Source organism: Sarcophilus harrisii, chromosome 1 (genome assembly GCF_902635505.1).
Source record: "Sarcophilus harrisii chromosome 1, mSarHar1.11, whole genome shotgun sequence".
Classification (NCBI taxonomy): Eukaryota; Metazoa; Chordata; class Mammalia; order Dasyuromorphia; family Dasyuridae; genus Sarcophilus; species Sarcophilus harrisii.
Window position 1 is genome coordinate 581,621,992 of NC_045426.1, and position 20,639 is coordinate 581,642,630.

General features: G+C 35.9%; 1 protein-coding gene across 4 annotated transcripts in view; it reads left to right on the top strand.

Moving 5' to 3' along the window:
• The window catches only part of SPAG1 (sperm associated antigen 1), a 77,060-nt gene extending 56,698 nt beyond the window's left edge, over nt 1–20,362 (top strand). For all 4 annotated transcript variants that reach the window (XM_031947053.1, XM_012541737.2, XM_031947051.1 and 1 more), the window contains exons 13-19: nt 2,641–2,793; nt 7,333–7,508; nt 10,067–10,208; nt 10,995–11,121; nt 16,449–16,613; nt 18,264–18,641; nt 18,789–20,362. In XM_031947053.1, coding sequence (XP_031802913.1) covers nt 2,641–2,793; nt 7,333–7,508; nt 10,067–10,208; nt 10,995–11,121; nt 16,449–16,613; nt 18,264–18,641; nt 18,789–18,920 — 1,273 coding nt within the window. In that variant the 3' untranslated portion in view covers nt 18,921–20,362. The remainder of the gene's footprint in view (nt 1–2,640; nt 2,794–7,332; nt 7,509–10,066; nt 10,209–10,994; nt 11,122–16,448; nt 16,614–18,263; nt 18,642–18,788) is intronic.
• Nucleotides 20,363–20,639: the final 277 nt, after the last annotated feature.

Consider the following 20,639-nt stretch of genomic DNA (forward strand, 5'->3'; position numbering starts at 1 on the left):
TCATGTGAATGGGAATAGAGTAGACAAGAGTAGAGACAATATGGGTTTTCCAACTGGACATCTTCAAGTAGAAGACGACCCTTTGTTGGGAATAAAGTGAAGATGGATATTCAGAGATAAGTGGGTTGGATTAGATTAGTGGTCTCCAAGCTTTTTTTCATCATATAGTTTATCGATGTTTTTTGAGCATGTGTCTATTTACTTACATACATATATATTTTATATATATATACACACATATATTTACTACTATAATTGGGATTGTATACATTATAAAATGCACAAAATAGAAAAAAATTTTAAAATTCGATAAAATATTTTTGAATATTTGAAAGAATATTTAATCTAGATAAAATTAGGGGCCATTGGAAATTATCAAGTAAGAGAGTGACGTAGTCAGATTTTCCTTTAGGAAAATCACTTTGGCAGGTGTATTGAGGATGGATATGAGAAAGGAGAGGCTTGAATAAGGGAGACCAATCTAGAAGGTATTTTAGTAGTCCAAGTAGGTGATAATGAGAACAACTAGGGTAGTTACTGCAGGAGTGAAGAAAAGGGAACATGTGTGTAAAGTCTTGTGAAGAGTTAATAACTGATTGGATAACTGGGTTAAGGGAGAATTAGGAATAAGAGGATATTTAGTGACTGGGGACTAGTGCCTTTGATAGAAATACGGTAGAAAAGAGGTAGAAAGATAATACAATGAAATCTGAAATGCAGATCATAACCCATCCATGACAAATCCCATTTAAAATACCAACAAGACTGGAGGACCCTCATGGAAGGTAGGTAACATCTTTCCAGTGGCATCTGTTTATGGTGCTGTAGGTATTTGGGGGGCAGATTTTTTTAGATTATAACTTCCCAGAGAAAATGATACCTGGATAAGAGAGGGAATGAATGCCCAGTGGAGAGAGAACATAGGATAGGTGGGTGTGTTGGAATCAAGATTGGCTTTCAGGGGGATTAGGAATCAGGCCAAGGCTCTTGGGAGCCCAGCCTCCACTTTAGAGACCACTGGATTGGATGGTCACTGAGGTACCTTCTAACTTGGAAATCCTATGATTCGGTAAATGTCAGGATATCTGTTATGTTAAAATTCTGTAAAATAAAATCATTATTTGTGGAACTTTGTTTAACACGGCCCATTTCCTCATTGAGATAAATAACAATAACAAATTTTTATTGGTCAATAAGATGGTTTTCTACATATTTTGTCTATCTACTGTTTTAAAAACACATATATCAAACAACAGGCATTGGATTAAAGGCCAACAGGTCATGTTAAATGCTACGAAAACGGAGAGAGAAGTTCCCTACTTTCAAGGAGTTTATATTCTAAAAGGAGGGATAACATAGAGATGTACAAGTACATATACACCTAAAAATAGATTCAAGGTAACCTTGGAGGTAAAAGATACTTAGTATCTACTGAAACCAAAAAAAAAGCCTCATATAGAAAGGGATGTTTAGGTTGAATTTGGAAGGAAGCTTGGGATTTCAAGAGGCAAAGATGAGGAGGGAGTTTGCTCTGAGCATGAGTTAGCTGCCAAGATAAAGGCACAGTCACCAGACTTTTGTGCATGAGCAAGAGCAAGGACATTTTGGCTCACTCATAGATTATGTGAAGAGCAGTAACATATAATGTGGAGCATTCTCCGCAAACACCTCCCTGTGCCAGTTGGAGATGTGTCTACCATCAGTCAGTCCTTTCACCTTCTTTCTCCAGTTCCCACTTCCTACCCATTCCACTGACCTGAAGTTTTAGTAAAGCTTTAGCTATACTCATATATATAAATGAACAGTTCTTTCATTCATTCAACAACAGAAAGCTGTGACAGAGTACTCACCACATACCAGCCAGTCACTTTGTGCTAGGAAACATTAATAGAATAGTTTTTCTCCTCAAAAACCTTGTAGTCTTTTCTCCACCAGGATTTAGAAGCATATTTTTACCTGACCACCTTTGTTTTCTTCATGGCCACGGGCTGGAGAAAGGCTTCCTGGAATTCCCTTCTATCTCTTTGGTGGGGACTTTCCCTCTGTTATCTATTCAGTTTATGCTATGCTTCTTTATACAAGGTTAACATGTTGCTTTGTAATTTTTATGACTGCCTGAGGGTGTAGGTTATCAATTTACCCAAGTGTGTATGTTATTCATTTAGGAGACTTATAAACTCTATGAAAGCTAAATTCTATATCTCTCTCATATGTAGTACAATGTCCTCTATATGATAAGCTTTATAACTCTTGGTCTGAATTGCATTTCTTTTCTGTCCTACATTGAATGCTGGCTGTAGACACCACTGATTTCTAAGACTGGGGCAAAGTGCCAGACTTAGGGGTTTGCATTTGATCTGAGAGATAAAACTGACAAATTTGAAAGAATAAATGAAATAGCAAAGTATGTGGTTTTCATTGTGCTTCTAAATATCTTTGGAAATTTCATTTTGTGTTTAACTATCAATGTCATAAACTGACTTAGCTCTTCTGCTATGCCATCAGGCCACTAAGAGAAAATTGCAGACATCTGCCCTTTTGAGAGCATATGATTCTACATTGTATGGTAACTCTGAATTTCATTTTTAAAAATTTAAAATACTTTAAATTAACATTTTATAATTTTCCCTTTTCATTTAGGGCCCTGGAACTTCATCCTTTTTCTATAAAACCTCTCTTGAGACGAGCAGTAGCATACGAAACAATGGAACAGTATCGAAAAGCATATGTAGACTATAAAACAGTATTGCAGATAGACAACAGGATACAGGCAGCAAATGACAGCATTAACAGGTAACCTAATTTTTATTCTTTACAGAAGGTCTAGTATATTTGTAATTAAATTGCATTGCTTTTAATTAATAAAATCAAGTTAGATATCACGGAATTTTAGATTTTAATCTTCAAGGAAAGTAAATCACTTTATGGTTGCTGAGAGATTGAAATCGTGGTAATATCATTAATATGACAACAGCTTCTTTTTTCTGCATTAATAAATATCAGAATTTCTGCCTGGGACTTGGTTCTGACCTTCTTTAAATCTCTTTTAATTTACTTTCTACTTCTGCCATCTTCAGTGAACCTGTATTTCACAAGCCATTTGTACATCTTTATGTTTTGGTGGGGAAAGGACACCAAAGAATATTATCTTTTTTTATGATTAAATCCTATGTGGCTATAATTATGACTGCTTTAACTATTCCTACAGTTTCTTATCTGTCATTATTTTTCCACTTTAATTAATGTTTAAAAATCTCACAGATCTTCCCACCACTACATAATCGTTGTTATACTGTTAGTCAAGTTAATAAATATTTATTAAATGCCTACTGTGTCCTACAAAAAAGGGCGAAAATACTATTCCTGCCTCAAGGAACTCTTAAAGTAATATGGGAAAGATAATATGCCCAAAACTTTAATTAGAGATTATTTCAGAGAGAAGGTACTAGGTCTAGGAAAGGCTTCTTGAAAGAGGACATGGGCTGAGCTATGAAGGAAGCCAAGGAAGGTAAAAGGTGTAGAAGGGCAAGGGGAACATTGCAGGTACCAGGAACAGCCAGCCACAAGAAAGGTGGGAGATGGACTCTGTGCAAGAAACAGCGAGAAGGCCAGTGTGATACCAGCAAGAGAGAAGGAAAGGGTGGAAAGACGAAAGGGAAGAAGTCTGGTTATGAAGGGCTTTAAAAGCCAATGAGTACTAGCATCCATTGAATGAGAAAATACATGATGACAGAGAGCTGTTAGGAATTCAGTAACACTTTAAAATTAACTTTTATTTTAGTCATCACAATAACATATTTATACATTTGGAAAGATATTATTTACTCAGTATACAGCAAGATACATTTGATCATTTTCAATCCATCAGTCAGTAAACATTTATTAAGAATTTATTATGTGCTAGGCACTATGCTAAGCACTATATCAAGTCATATTACATATTCAGTTGTAACTAAATAAAGATAAAATTTATTATTTTTTGATATGCACATGTGGACTCCTTACAATAATAGGCCCTCAAGTTGGGAATCACTGACTTAAATTATAACATGGTTAGGAAAGTGATAATAACCAAGATAAGCTTTATCAGATCAGCATCACTAAGTATTCCTGGAAATAAATTCATATCTCTCATCAAAACACTGAATCTTCAGCTTTACTTGCTGTAGCGACAGAAAAAGTATTGATGATTTTCTATTCTCCTGGTAGTAGATATGTCACTACAAGTATACATCTTTCTCTTCAGAGTTGTTTCTGTCCACATGACTATTTGAGTTTGATGGATTTATGGCTTGTAAATGACACTTATTTGAGATCAGTAGCATTTCCTAATGGTGAAATTAAAAAGAATGCTAATATTTATTTAATAACATATCTGAATTCCTGAGGGAAAATGAACTGCATATATCTTGTTTGTTTTTTTTTGGTTTTTTGTTTTTGTCTTTTAATGTGGTGATCTAGCTGGGCCTTATAAGGTCATTTAAAATGAGAATGATAATATGATTTTTGTTGAATATTTTATATTATATATTTGAAAGATGGTATCTGGGCCATGTGATTTTATCCACATAGGGAACTCCTAGGGTGCAAATTCTGTATTCATGTACATCGACAACTTGTCCATAAATTAGGGTCTTATAACACTGGGATGTGTTGGTGCTTTGTCTGTGGTCACAGAAATCATATGTGACAAAGGCAAACCTGAACTCCTGATTCCAGTACTAGCTCCATATTCATTCTACTACAGTTTCTTGATCTCATTTAGGATTCTATTCAATTTGGTTAGTATTCATTGTGTGTCTCTTATGTGCTTCATTGTGTGCTTCCCCACTGTCGAATGTATAAGAGAAGGCTAAAACTTAATCCCTGCTCACAAGGAAATTACAAGTTAATTGAGGAGATATTTTAATTGCGTTTAATAATTTAGGGAAAATACAAGATACAGGTGCCAGAATGTAGCTTGTCATTTTGGGTGGGAGATATTGGAAGAGATTTCATAGAGAGCATAGTCCTCTATGAAAGAGTCCCCTATAAAGGGTCGCCAGGAATTATATAATCAGAGAAGAGTATAGGAGGGCTTCTAGGCAGGGGCAACATAAGGAAAAACATTTTATTCTGTTGTGGACTGGTGGAAAGAGCAGCGAGCCCAGAGACCTAATAGTAACCTTGCCTTCTTACTCATTTTGCTATGTGATGTTGGGCCCTCTAGGCCTTCATCTGCTAAGGAAGAAGGATGGGTTTGAGGGATCTTGAAGGTCTTTTAATAGATCTGTCAATTTTCCAAGAGGACAGTTTTATGAGGTCACTTGCCACTACTGCACCTAATACTTCTCCAGAGTTTTTATTTATGGAGGGACCCATTGCCAGTTATGACATTCCATGTTCCATTCTATTCTGAGTCTTTAGCTATGCCTCATTGCTAATTATTCCCAGATCTAGAGTAAATTTAAAAAAAAAAAAAGAGCTTCTTATGAAAAACAGCTAAGGGACTCATTTATTTAGCTTTTTCAAGTTAAAAAAGTGTTTTCCTTACAACTCTAGGAGATGGTGGGCTAAAAATTAGTATCCTTCTCTAGAGAATAGGAAATTGAATTGTGATAGTCGGTAGAGGTGCTGAATGACTTATCCATTGTCATATGATTAATAAGAGTCAGAGCTAGAATTAAAATTGAATTATCCAGATCTTAAACTAACATTCACTCCTTCCAACATACCACACTGCCGCATTCTGAAGCAGGATATGAGAAAAATGGTGTTCGGGATTTTGTCAGGCAGTGATGGGCAGATGGATCAGAGTGGGGGATATACGGAGTTAACTTTTAATATCTCTGTATTTCCCCCCAGAATTTTATATACACTGATAAGGGTTCCTTTTTTTAAAAAAAACTTTCCTTTTTGCTTAGTGATTAGGAAATCTTGAAGATTATTTCTTTTATGGCTATTTAATTTTCACAATTCTGTTAGAGGACTAGTACAACTTAAATATAGCTTCAATGTGAAGATTGAAGTATATGTGCCCAATTAAAGATGACATTTTTTAACTTTAATATCTATTAATTCCATATTTGTTGCTTTTGTGCCACATTAAATTTCAATAATGGAAAACTGAACATCAATAGCTTTGTTTAAAAAAAAATACATGTCCATCTTATTTTTGTCCTTTCTTAACCATATTCCTCTTTTCCTCTCTAGGCATCTTTTATGTTTTTAGATTTCCCTGCATATAGCTATTTACTCCCTGGCAACATCACCTTTTTTCAGCTGCTTCTTCCTTCTTCTCTGCTGGTAATTCATTTTTTGCTTGCAAATTCTTTCTCTAAAGCTCCTTTTCCATCTGTAATTTGAAATGGTTATTCATTTATTTTCCACACTGAAGTATACGTGTAAACACAAGTAAATGTAACACCTCTGATACAGAGACTTAACTGAAGCTGACAACCTGAATTAAATCAAGCAAATCCCACTAATTCTCAATAAATCACATTGGTATCAAGTGGGCAACAACTATTGTTACAAAATAGAAATGCATTATTCTAAGACTGGATACCATTTTGTTTTGTAATCATAAGTAGGAGGTCTTCCAGTTGTATAAGCCCGATCTTGAGTTTATTAAAATATTTTAGTATTTTTCTTACAGTCAATAGTAAATGCCAAGTGTAAAGTATGTTGTGGGAGCATTTGGTTGTAAATATATCATTCTCTTTTCTGTGTGCCTTGTAAATGCATAAACAATATTGCTAGAATAATTTTGGAGATTAAAAATACAAGGTAAGAATATTGCTAACTATGAAAATATTCTAAGAAGTGAATATTATATAACATATATCCTTCATAAGTTTTATTATTTTAAACCACTCACTATACAGTTAGGATCTAAAACTGTGTTGGTTTGGTAATTTTTAACAATAAAACTTGGCTAAATTATATAAGAATTAAATGCTAAAGAAAACCTTCCCCTGGTCTACTAAATGCTAGTCTTACATTTCACTTTTTAAAGAGTAAAATTTTAAAGATGGCTGGGATCAAATCAGTAATATGTTAGTGAGAGAATATTTTTCTTTTTATAAAAATTATATTTATTTTATTAATAGTTTAGCACTCATTGAACGTTGTGTTTCTGAAGCCTCTTTAGTCCATTATGGACTTAGATGGGAACAGTAACTGAAAATAGCTCATGTTTATATGTTTTGCCCAAAGGAACTTATGCCTTGGCATCATAAGCTTAGAAAATATTTGTTAATTTATTGTGTGGTAATATTTGAGAAGCAAATTATATAGTCAGTGGAAATGACTAGGTTTTTTTTTTGTTGTTGTTTTTTCATTTTTTTTTAGAATAACAAGAACTTTAATAGATCAAGATGGTCCAACTTGGAGGGAAAAATTATCCCCAATTCCAGCTGTTCCTTTTTCAGTTCAATTACATAGATTAGAAGGAGGAAATCCTGAGGCACAGACAACACAAAATGGAACTACTGAGTCCAGACACCATCAAAAGCCAAGTGTCACAGGTATGCGAGTCCTGTGTCATTCTAGGATCTCACCTATCCCTCTTTTGCAAGGCCTTGTGCTAGAATGAAGCCAGAGCAACACATGTCATTGAAATATTGTTCTCTGCTATATTCACATGTATATATATTCACATATATATATATATATATATATATATATATATATATATGTATATTTATTACCTAAATCCAGAATCAGCCATTGTAGGAGGGACAACTAAAGGAATGGAAGTCTTTTTTAAAATATACATTTCATAGTATCTTTATCTATATGATCATGTAATTACATCCTTCAAATCAATCATCTTAGGAGACTGAACAATAATGATGGACAAAACATCTTTGGAATTCATAAAAATAATAACTAGCACATTAAGGTGTTGTTAAGTATGCAGAGCACTTTATGTTACATTATTTATTGTGGAAACTGGAGCTGAAAAAGTTTGAGTGCCTGCTCAGGGTCACTCAGCTTACAGGTATTTAAGGTGAAGTTCAAACCTGAGACTTCCCTGACCTGAGTCCAGTGCTTTTAACACCTCTGCCACCTAGCAAGCCCATTTTTGGAACTGACTGCAGAGCCAATTTCCTGATCGCTATGTGATGACAGAGTTTTGAGTCCCTGTACCATTCTGGTCATCTTCCCGTGTGTCCTCTCAAACTTGTCATTGTCCCTTCCTAATGTTGGCCCCCAGAGTTAGACAGAACCCTCTAGGTGTATCCTAAGCAGGGCAGAATACAGCAGAATTATTCTCTCCTTCTATTATTGTAGCCCAAGTTATAAAAGGTAATAGATAGAAAGTGCTCTGCATACAAAAAAGAAGGCCTGAGACAAGAAGCTCATGCACAGGGAATGGAGCACAGATGATCCAGCAGAGAATTGGAAGAGTAGTCAGACAAATAAGTGGAGAATCAAGAGAAGAGAGTGTTTCCAGACAGGGAGGGCTCAGGAGGGTCAGGTGTTATGTAGGTATCAGGGAGGATCACTACTAAGGAAAGGCCATCTGAGGGATTACTCAAAAGCTCATTAGCAACTTTGGAGAGCAGAATTGGAAAGCATTCAAGTGACAGGATTGGAAACTGGATTGCTGGGGCTTTAAGAATAAGTGTATAGGTAATTTTCCCTAGGAATTTGGAGGTTTTTGGAAGAGATCTGGGCCTAATAGAAGAAAGAGCCAAGACATAAAGTGGGATTTAAGAAGAGGAGAGAAGGGAGGGAAAAGGAACGGAGGGAAGAAGAGAGTGACAGAAAGGCAGAGAGACAGAGACTCAGGGAGACACAGAGAAAAAGAGACAAAGAAAAACAGACAGAAACAGAAAGAGATTTAGAGAAAAAGAGACAGAGAAAGACGCACAAAGAGAGACAGAGACGGAGATGGGGTTGGGTGGGGAAGAATGAGGAGGAAAGACAGAACTCCAGTGCTCACCGAATTATCTCTGTAAAGTGTGAGTGTGAGATGGTTCTTGAAGAGCATTCTGAAATGCATTGTATCAGTGTCCCTTTTTACTGAAAGAAAAACAAACGAATCTACTTCAAGAATATCTGAACTGCTATTTCTGGAAGGATAGGGATTGAATTTATGATATCACTGGTCTTGAGAACTACTCCCTGATAAAGAAACTCCTTCTCTGTAACTTAGTGTCGTACAGAGCAGCCTAGAGCACTGAGGCTCACTCTCTTTCTACCACACTATAATGCCTTTCATTTCTAGTAGATATGCCACATGGATAGAAGAAAGTTTTAATTATTATTGTCCCTTTTTAAACTCTAGGTTTTCTTTAGCACATTATAATTTTATGGGGTCTTTATGAATTCTAATTTTTAAACCTTTTAAATTTTAATAATTTAGGTTGTAGGTATAATAGATATGATTTTTAAAAATGTTTTCTATTAATGAATAATGAATGCTCTTCTTGCAGTAGTTGTACCTTCTAATTCCTTGGCCCTAAGAAGCAAATTACTATTTTATTTGTAGCTACTATTTTGAAATTTTGTGACAGGTTCTGAAATAAGAATTGTGCACAAAAAGTAATATAATTATCCTAAATTTTAATAATTCAGGTTGCAAGTAAGATAGACAATCTGTGAATGACATTTAAAATTGAATTGATTAAAGTTTGCCAATACTCAAGATCATTAAAAGGCCCTGTATTTGAATATCATTATGACACTACACCAAATAGTATGGGGAAGTGGTTGAAACAATTGCTTTGACCTTCAAGTAGTACATTAACAACCATGGCTGGTATATCATTGACCTTATCCAGACCTCTTAATGTTCCCTCTGTCTCTGTCACTTTGTGGTGACTTATACCTCCCTAAATGCTCAGGAGAAAAAATTAATTTTAAAATACACTGTGATTCTTAAGAACTCATTGGTTTTCTTAACTGTACAAGTACTGTACTTTATCATACCCAGTGATTTTTTTTTCTCTGTGTAACTCTGACACTCATATGAAATGAGCAACAACAGTTGGGTGAACTTGAACTAGGTTTGTAAACATTACTATCTTTAGAGCTGCTGTATGAAAAAAAAAATTCCTTTTTTCCTTACATGTAGGAGAAAAACGTGAAGAAATGTTTGCAACCCTTAAGGAAGAAGGAAATGAATTTGTAAAGAAAGGGAAATATAAAGAAGCTCTTGACAAATACAGTGAATGTTTGGAGATAAATCACAGTGAATGTGTTATATACACAAACAGGTATATTTGGGTCTGACCCATAACCTCTAATTACTGGATTAATGAATATGTTCAGTTGTTTCATTCCTTTTCAACTCTTCATGATCTCATTTGAAATTTTCTTGGCAAAGATGCTGGAGTGGCTGGCCATTTCTTTCTTCAGCTTATTTTATGGATGAGGAAACTGAGGTAAATAGGGTGAAGTGACTTACCTGGGAACCAGGAAATGTCTGAGTCTTTCTGATGCCAGTTCTGGTGCTTCTATCCACTGAGTCATCCAGCTGCCTCTGTTTAATAATATAAATTATTTTAACTCAGTGTTTCTCCTTTGGGAGTCACAAAGCTTCTGGGGATTGGTTATCAGGTTCATGAAACTTATTGCTGTTCCCATTAGGAGTTCTCTGGGGTGGTCTTTGATACCCCTCTAGTTCTGATCATGGTGAGTGTCCTAGATGAGGCAAAGCACAGTCTTTGGGTTTTGTAAGAAGCAAGGTCATCATGGCAGCCTAAATCGTCCTGGAGTGACGGAGAGCTTTTGTTTTGCTTCCTTAAGCCTTTTCCAAGGCGTTCTTCAGACGATAACCATTGACTTCGTTTGTGTTTTCTTTCCCATCCATTGAAGAATCACTAGTCCTCATTCTTCAATGATTGTGAAAAAGTCAGGTTTCTAATAATGTACCAGCAGCTCCCACACAAAAGCCTCAGGTCATTGACCTCTGACTTCTGCTTAGCATTCATGGTTATAAAGAAGGAAGGTGTTTGAGAGTCATCGCCATTCATGATGTTATATTCCCTACCTTATACCAGGGCTCTTTGTCACCTGAAGTTATGCCAGTTTGAAGAGGCAAAAGAGGACTGTGATCGAGCTCTTGAGATAGAAGAGGCTAATGTTAAAGCTTTCTATAGGAGAGGTCTTGCTCACAAAGGACTAAAGGTAAGAAGGGTTCCCATTAGGAGACAGTGTGTTATGGCAAAGAGAGCCAGAGGCCCTGGTTTAAAACCCCTAGCCCTGCCCTTTGCTGCTATCTCTGTGAACTTTGGAAAGCTGTTAAATTAACTTAAACTTCAGCTTCTTCATCTATGAAATGTAAAAGTTAAATGAGATGACATCTGAAGTTCCTTGTAGCTTCAAATTTATGATTCCATGAAAGTTCAAACTGAGAATTGTTTCAGAAATAAATCAAGTGGCTTACATTAACAAAGACCTGGGAAAGATGAAATAATATAGTTTCTAATGAAAGGAAAAAATAATTATCAGTTGAACAAGAAGTATCTGCTCCATACTAGGCATTGAGGATATAAGAAAGAAGGAAGAAAGGAAGAGAGGGAGGGAAAGAGCAAATCAAGTTTATCTTCTATTTAGGCGATAAGCATATACATATATAGGCACATAAAAATATATATAAATATTATTTGACAAGAAGGAAAGTACCAGCAGTATAGAGCATCAGAAAAAGCTTAAAGTCTTGAATGAGAAGGGACTACATTCCAGAGATGAGGGATGGCTAGTGCAAAGATGTGAGGAGGGAAATGGAGAGTTGTGTAGAAAGGACATAAAAAGACCAGTTTGATGGGGCCATAATGTTCATGAAGGGCTATAATGTATAATCAGATTGGCTGGGTAAATTGAGGCCAAATTATAAAGAGCTCCAATTACCACACATAGGAGTTTATATTTAATCTTAGAGGTGAAAAGAATAAAAAAAAATAGACTTTGAATCTACTTCTACCTCCTTATTAACTAGCTTTGGGACTTTGAATGAGGCGATTTGATATCTCTGTGCTTCATGTGTAAAATGGCAGATTTGGATTTACTGATCAATGCCTTCTAATAACCTGTGATCTTATGCCTGAATTTTAGTTTATTATGCAAAATTAATTCTTGTCATACCTAAATACAAGTAACAAAGGTCTGCAAGCTACAACTGAGGACCACCAGCATTACTAAGTAATGTCAGATCTCTGGCTGAAAGTCAGAAGACTTGGGATCCATCCTCAGCTTTGTCAATAAATTATTGAATGATTCTGGCAAAAACAAATTGTCCATTGGTGGCACTAGTATGACCTGAGGTTTAGATAGAGTGAGAGAGAGACAGACAGACAATCAGAAAGAAAGAAAGAGGAAAGAGAGATAAGGAGGGAAGGAAGGAGAATGAGACAGAAAGAGTCAAAGAGGAAGAAGAGGAGACTGGAATAGACATCTCTCTGAGATAGAACCAAGATGGCGTAGTAAAGGCAGGAAAAAGTCTCTCTTTGGTAGAGAGAGCAATATGAGCACATGGTAGCACAATATGAGCTACCTTCGTAGCTGGGCATACATTGCTATTTGGTGCTGGAAAGATGAGGTGACAAGTATTTATCCCATCTTAAAGTAACGCTTAGCCTAAAGGAAAGATGAATTTTTGTTTTATTTTATACTTTTTTCCTTTGCATTGTGAAAGTTGTGACTTAAAATATATATCTACCTAAAAACAGAACTTACATAAGAAACAAAAACTTAACACATATTGAAAGATTTGTGTGATAATAGTTGTTTCAAGATCATATAAATTGATGTTGTTCTCAGAAATACATTTTATATGAATTTTATAAAATTGACAACTCACATCTTCAAAGTCTTCTACAAAATGTTTGTGTTAAATGGAATTTTTCAATAGTGTCACTCTTAGTGTCCTGGCTCTTGGCACTTTTTATTTAAAAATAAATTTCTATCTTAAGTTCTGAATGATCTTTATGTTCTTTGTTTTCTGAATGCCATTCACTATATGAATTTGTTTATTTTAAATGATTTGGAATAGCAGAACTATTTGGAACAAATATGTGCATGTGGCTCAGGTAAAACTTTGGTTTCCTTTGTTTTCTTCTAAATATTACCCATCACTCTTCTTTCACAATCCTTCACTCTGGCTGTGATAAACACTGATTTGTGTGGTTATCTGACTTTGGGTCAAGCTCTCAAGCCTTGTTCCTGTCCTGGGCAGAATAATAATCTGAATTTAGAGACTCCAAAATAAAAGAGAAGGTAGAACTAAGTTTTTGCTTCAGTGTGAGAATCATATATAGGTTTTGGTAAACACAATAGACAAAAAATACTTGAGCGAGTTATAATAATAGAGTTAAACTCCCTAGGATGGGATATTTGTAGCTAGGATTTACATTAGATTGAGCTTTCACCAAAGCTCTGATTTGATATACTTCTTAAAGGCAGGTATCAAAAAGTCTAGGAGAGGGTACTATTACCAGTGAACAAAAGGAAAAGTAATAATCTCTGCTCTGGTTTCTACTCCAACCTTTAACCCTATCCTTTGTCACCTCCATACTAACATGGATGAATGCTGAGCTACAAAGTACCTTTTAAACAAGTTAGTCACATTATTAAGAGGCAGCATGGCTTAATGCATGGAGAGATGATTTTGGAGCCAGGAAAACCTGGGTTTACATTTTACCTGTGACACATACTAGCTCTGGGACTGATACATAAGCAAGTTCTGTTGTCCCAAAGCAGTTCTCTCAGACTTTAAATTACTGCTGAGTTGCTGCCTCTATCTGACCTGTATCCATAGAGACAATTTCCACAACTGCAGTTCCCAATACTGGGATGGGAATGAGGACAACTTCTACAGTAATGATAAATGCTAAATGAAGATTTACCTGGGGCTGGGGGTGGGATGACGTGAATGAGAATGGTGAAGGCATAGGATGTGAGGAGAAGAGAGGATTTTTTTTTTTTTTTAATAGCCTTTTATTTACAGGATATATACATGGGTAACTTTACAGGATTAACAATTGCCAAACCTCTTGTTCCAATTTTTCACCTCTTACCCCCCCCACCCCCTCCCCTAGATGGCAGGATGACCAGTAGATGTTAAATATATTAAAATATAACTTAGATACACAATAAGTATACATGACCAAAACATTATTTTGCTGTACAAAAAGAATCAGACTCTGAATTATTGTACAATTAGCTTGTGAAGGAAATCAAAAATGCATGTGTGCATAAATATAGGGATTGGGAATTCAATGTAATGGTTTTTAGTCATCTCCCAGAGTTCTTTTTCTGGGCATAGCTAGTGAAGAGAGGATTTTTTAAAAAAGAAGTACTTAGTCTGTTTTGTTAGCTGAGGATGATAACAAGTTGTGTGTTTGCTTTCCCCAGGGAAGACCATTGCCTGAAGGTATAGAGAACATCAGAAATCTGTACTTTCTTAGGATGAATGACTATAAATTGTGTTGTTAGTCTTAATTTTTTGAGTTATGTGACCATAATGTATTTTTCTAGTTTGATTTCCTATATTCTGTTTGCTTAGTTTATGGACTAGAATATAACAATAATGTCTGTGCTACATGAATTTAACTTAAGGTAATTTTAAAGTCAGCGTTTTTTAGAATTCAAATTTACTTTTTATAGTGTACATAAAAGTGTAAATATCTCGGGTGCTCTCTAACTTTTTTAGGATTTAGTGGTAGGTGAGGTGCCTCCTTGACACCAGTTTAATACTTAATTTCCAAATGGACTGCCCTGTCTCATCCAGTGGACTTAATAGTTTTTTTTTTTCCTGGTCCAAGAACTTAAAGGTCAGCTCCTCAGAAGAGGAAGTATATGAATTTCTTCCTTTAAAAAAAAAAAGATAAAAAAGGCACCCATTGACTTATTACAAAATAATTATTGTTGTTTTAGCTTTTATCTGTATAATTTCTCAGAAGTCTTAAATTTAACAATTTTAAATTTCTGGGACTTCTGGGACAATATGTGTGTGTGTGTGTGTGTGTGTGTGTGTGTGTGTATACAAGTGTTTTAAAAATGTAATTTCTGAAAACAGTATTATTTTAAAAGATCTTAAAATAGATCTTACATACAAATATTTATGTCCATTAAGAGAAAGGGAATTTGAATTCTAAAAAATATTCAACTTTAAAAGTTATTAAGTTAAATTCATGTAGTCCAGGCAGTATTGTTGTATTATATTGTTACATTGTCACATCATAGCCCATAAATTAAGCAACAGAAAAAATATAAGAAGTCAAATTGATTAGGTTCGGCATAGAGCAGAGAGAGTTGTGGGAACCCCTTCTGGTTGTCACAGGTCCTTCATAAAAGAATTTACGAACCCAAAAAGTTAGATTGGCAAAAAGAAGTTTATTGGCACTGGGAAGTCAGCTTTTGCTAGGAGACTGACTTCCTTAGTGGCAAGGTCCCAACAGAGAAGTAAAGGCCTAGCAGAGGAGGAGTAGTCCTGGGAGAGAGAGAGAGAGAGGAAAGGGGGGGTATAGTCCTGTTAGGGAAATAGATGAGAGATAAAGAGGGGTTAATACTGAAAAGAGAATGTCTTCTCAGCAGGCAGAGGATCCTTGCAGGCAGCTATGCCAAGGAGAAATAGAGGTTCCTTGGCATGGCGAGTGCTGTTTTTAGGTCCTCTGCAAGGAATGAGCTCCAGAGTTGCTCTTTTAAAGAGATCTAAGACTGAAGTTTCAATTGAATGAGGTTACTGCCCCCAGGCCTAGATGTCCAGTAGAATGGGACAGTTTACTGGGATTAGTCCTGAGCCAATCTTCAGCTCAAAAGAGATGGATAGAAATCTCCAGCTCTGGGCTAAGTAAGAGTGGTCCTGGACTCAACTATTCCCACCTAGGTAACAATGAAATCGCTTTCTCTGATTCCCTGAGGCAGTCTCTCACAGAGGCAGGGTTCAAGGAGAATCTGTCTTTCAAGGAGCTTCTCAAATGCTTTACCTCATGGCTCACCCCAAAGTCAGAGAGAGACAGTTTCAGGGTTCCCCATATCAAAATCAGAAAAACGTATGTAAATGGATACACACATACACACATAGATATGCATATTTAAAAATACAGATGTGAAAAAGCCATGTGAAAATGTCTTGCATTTGTTCATACTTTTTTTAGAAAGCATATTTATATGAAATTGTCAGCAAATAGCATCATGGCTTTTTTATGTCTTTATTTTAGTGTATGTTGAACTCTGGGAGATTTCATGAAACCAATCTGTTTGTGTTATAAACATACACAATTTACTACCAGGTCATACTCTGTAATACTTTGGCCTTATAGACCTGAATTTATGAGTCCTTTGAAGTGGAAGAAGATTCATGGCCTTGGGAGCTAGGACAGGGATAAACTTCTGAGCCTCCCACTGGAGTGTATAAAATTGAATATCACACACAGTTTTCTAACCTGTCCCAGTTTTTACATGATTTACAAAAAGTATTTCTTCTTTTCTCCCTTCCCCATTTTAACTTTCAGAATTACCAGGAAAGTTTGAATGATCTCAACAAAGTTCTCCTGATAGACCCAAATGTTTCTGAAGCAAAGAAAGAACTAAAAGAGATAACCATATTTCTTAATGACAAGGATAACACACCACTACACAGTCAAGAAAAGGAAAGGAGGAAAATAAAAATTGAAGAGGTATTATAATCATAAAAGTAACTCTGGTTATAAAGGGAAGTTTGGGGGAGGGGTGAGTGGGTGTGGGGGCGGAGGGAAAGATGAAGGGGAAGGTAATGGTTTCCTCCCCCACTGAGCTTGGAGGCCCTAACTTGAACTGATTTACATGGTCCTCCTATGGTCCTGGAAGTAGACTTGGGATAAACTTAAGTCAGCTCAGACCTCTTGGAAGCTTAACTTTGAATTTCTCAGTCCTACAACCCAGGCCCTAAAGTTCTGGGGCTATCACAGAACTAAACCAGCCTTCACTCTCTATTTGAACTAATCTAAAACGATTGCTGCAGCATAATCCTTTCTAGTCTTAATTTGCTCTTAGTAAAGCATGTTGCAGGAACAGTGGTCTTTATAGAAGGGAGGACAACAACAGGAAGTCTTCTCCACATCCTGCCCCCTCTTTTCTATCCTTACTGCCATCTCCCTCTCCAAGTTCTCATCCAGTCACTTGGAAGCTGCTGCAAGAGCCTCTAACACATTTTCCTGCCTTTACTTCCTACCCCACCTTTATCTGATCCTGTCTCTTTGTTCAGACATCAACAGGGGCTGCTGACCAATGTTCTAGGTTCTCCACAATTTGACCTTTCCAGAGCTTTCTCATATTAGTCCTTTCCATGCTCTCTTATCCCACCAAACTGGACAGCTCTCAGCCCCTTTGCTCTCCTACCTTTATTTTCTTTCTCTGTCTTCACATATTAACTTTCTGCCTGTCCTTTAAAGTCACTTCAAACTGTCTCTTCCATGAGTTTTCCTTTGATCTTCCCCTCTTCCTATTCTGCCCATGGAATAGGGAAACAGCCTTTCTCTACAGACTTCATATGGTATTTTGTCTTGTTCCCTTACAGAGTTTATCACATAATGTGCATCGTGGCTGTCTCTGTTTGTGCTAATCTTCCTCCTAGACTGGAGGCTCTGTGAGGGCAGGAGCAGTAGTGCTAAACTTTGTTTCTTTCCAGTGCCTCGCACAGTGTTCTGCATAGTTAAGTACCTGATAATTATTTCTTGAATGAATTAACCAAAGGAATGCTTCTGAAAATCATCAACTTAGTCTTGTAATTTATTTTCCAGGAAAAGGAAGGCTGAGAATTTCTTGTCTATGATTACTTTTCTCTAACATATTTCAACAGCATCTATCTATCTATCTATCTGGATGAACACACCCACATATCCATCTATCAGATCTTACCTGTCATGAGTAGAGAAATAAAGTAAATACATTGTCCTGCTTGGTATTAATTTAGTTATCTTCCTTAAGTATCATAAATGCTCTAACTCATTATTGGAATGATCCCTGCACTAAATGTTTTTGCAAAGTAAATGTTGGGAGCAGTGGACAAAGTCCTAAGACCCTAGTTCTAGTCCATACTAGTTCTGCCACTGCCTACCTATGGTTCTTTAGGCAAAGGCCTACAAAACTGATAGCTTCAGTTAGTCTCTCCAAGATCCTTCTGTTTCTAAATTACATTGGTTCTAATTTTTTATTTTTGTAAATTCATGTTTCTGTAAAGTATTTTTTAACTTAAAAACTAATTTGAGAAATACCAGGTGAACTAATACATGTGACTGTTAATGTATGATGTTGCTCAATGTCAGAATTAAATTCTTTCCATCTTGAAGGTGAGGGAGAATAGCAAGGAACAGCTTGAAGATGGTTCTCTGGAGAATGTCTCAGTTACTGGCCATGATTTGGAGAAGGGGCCAGCAAGCAGCAGGCCTCCAGCAACGGACTTGGAAAAACTCCACATTTCAAAACCTACCAATGCCTATGAATTTGGTCAGGTTCTTAATGCCATAAACATGAGGAAAGATGAAGAAGCCTGTGCGAAGCTCTTAGCCATCACAGACCCAAAAGATTTGCCATCGTTGCTGAGTAACAAACTGGAAGGGGACACTTTCCTTCTCCTTATCCAGTCTCTGAAAAATCACCTTCTTGACAATGATCCCAAGTTGGTCTATCAGCATCTTTTGCATCTAAGTAAAGCAGAAAGATTTATGGTAAGCTGCTGCCAAATGTCTTACTCTTTATACAAATTGATGAGTTTTAAAAAGAGAAAGTTCATATTTCAGGAAAGATACTGCTTTGATCTTTAAAATAGCATCTGACTGTACTGTCATTATGATGTAAATTTCTTTATCTTTCAGATGATGTTGACACTGCTTAGCAAAGGACAAAAAGAACAGACCCAGCAGCTGTTGGAGGCCCTTTCCCACAAATCAAACCATGAGTTTACTTCAGAGGATGTACAGAACTTGAAAAAGCATTATGAACTTTAAACTGAGGGTTGTTTTCTTTTATTTGTTTGCTTGTTTGTTTTAATTTCTCCATCTATGAGTAGGTCCCAGGAATATTTGCAGACTGGGGCTGTCAGCTGCCTGGATGAATGGATAAAATTGAGCTTTGAAAGGCACCTTCTTTGTTTGGATTGTTGAAGATTTGCAAAGGATTGTGTACGCACCTTCTACAATTTGCTGCTCCCCTTTAACTTGTATATATTAACTTCCCTAGAGACATAACATCTTTTTATTTAATTAGTTGACTTGATAATGATTCATTTTGAGTGTATTTAAGTACATTCACCTTTTATAATTTCCATTTTTTTAGTCATTTGTTTGGCAAAATAGTTGAGTTAAATTTGCATAGTCTTAAACTCTGAAAATGAGACCCTTTAAAGTTTAATAGAATATGATTACTTAGTTGATTTTTAAAATTTAATTCTATGAAAATCTGACAACTGTACGTATCATCTTCATTTCTTGCCATGAAATACATAAAACCTATTTTTATATTGCTAATGGAAGGATGAAATGGATAAAAGAAATACAGAATATCCTAAAAGTCTTAGTGCTTTTAATAAACTTATTTAAAAAAAAAAAAAAAAAAGGACTAGAAGTTTTGGGACATCTTGTACTTTGGTACTATAAAGGTATGCGGTTATGAAATAAATGGTCCCTATTTGGATAAAGATAAAATGTGAATTCCAGATAATCAGGCTTTTCAGGCTTATGAAAGAATGTTCATTTACTGTTTTTCAAAGCAATAAATTGCCTTTCCTAAAGGGGTCTGTCTACCATTGCACATGATTTTTTTCCAATAGTATTTGTTGCACCTAATAATTTCAACTTTCAATAATAGTTTCTTATTTACATGTGATAGTAATCAATCTTAAATAAGATATTAACATATGGAAAAGTTCTGTAGTTTTACTTAGAGACCTTAAAAAGCAATGTGCTTATGTAACCAAAAACAAAAGTCATTTTGTAAAGCACCACCTGGTTGTCCCAACCAAGTGTTTACATATTTTTCAATCAAATTTTACTACTATTCACTTAAGTCCTCTTTTTCTATTTTGTCTGGAAGAGCTGACCACATTTGCTTCCTCTCTATGGAAAAAAAAAAAAGTAAAGATTAGGTCCTATCAGTACAGAAAGTGTGTCTCAGTTGTACATTAGGATTAAAGGAATGTATTTCAAATAACCTGGGAAGTCTGCTATTTACCTAGTGTAATTGGTGCTTTGGAAACCTCTTAAGGATACTGAACTCAGTTTATTCAGAAAGTAAGATTCTTAGTGCTGCACTGTTTTCTCTTCTGTTCCATTTCCTCCTTTTTTATGGTGGGCTCTTTTTTCACTTGTCAAATTAGGATACAAGATAATAAGCAGTGGACTTCCAAAAAAAAAGCAATATTTCTGTGCTTGTGGACCATCCCAGAACCAATGCAGACAGGAACTCTTCTTCAATTTAAGACTGTATAACTAAAAAAATCCATTACCTGGTGGCTAGTCTTCAACTGATGAACCAACCTCTCTCTCCAAATTAACTTAGCTAGTTGGTCCTTGAAAAGTATACAGTGGAGACCAAATAGAGACATTGCTATTTTGTGCTTGAAGCTATCCCAGCTTGGTAGGATGTGTTGGAGACTTCATTCCTTGTGCATAACCCTTGTAGTCCCAGGATTTCCTTCCATATCATATTCAGATATGCTTTAGTTCCCT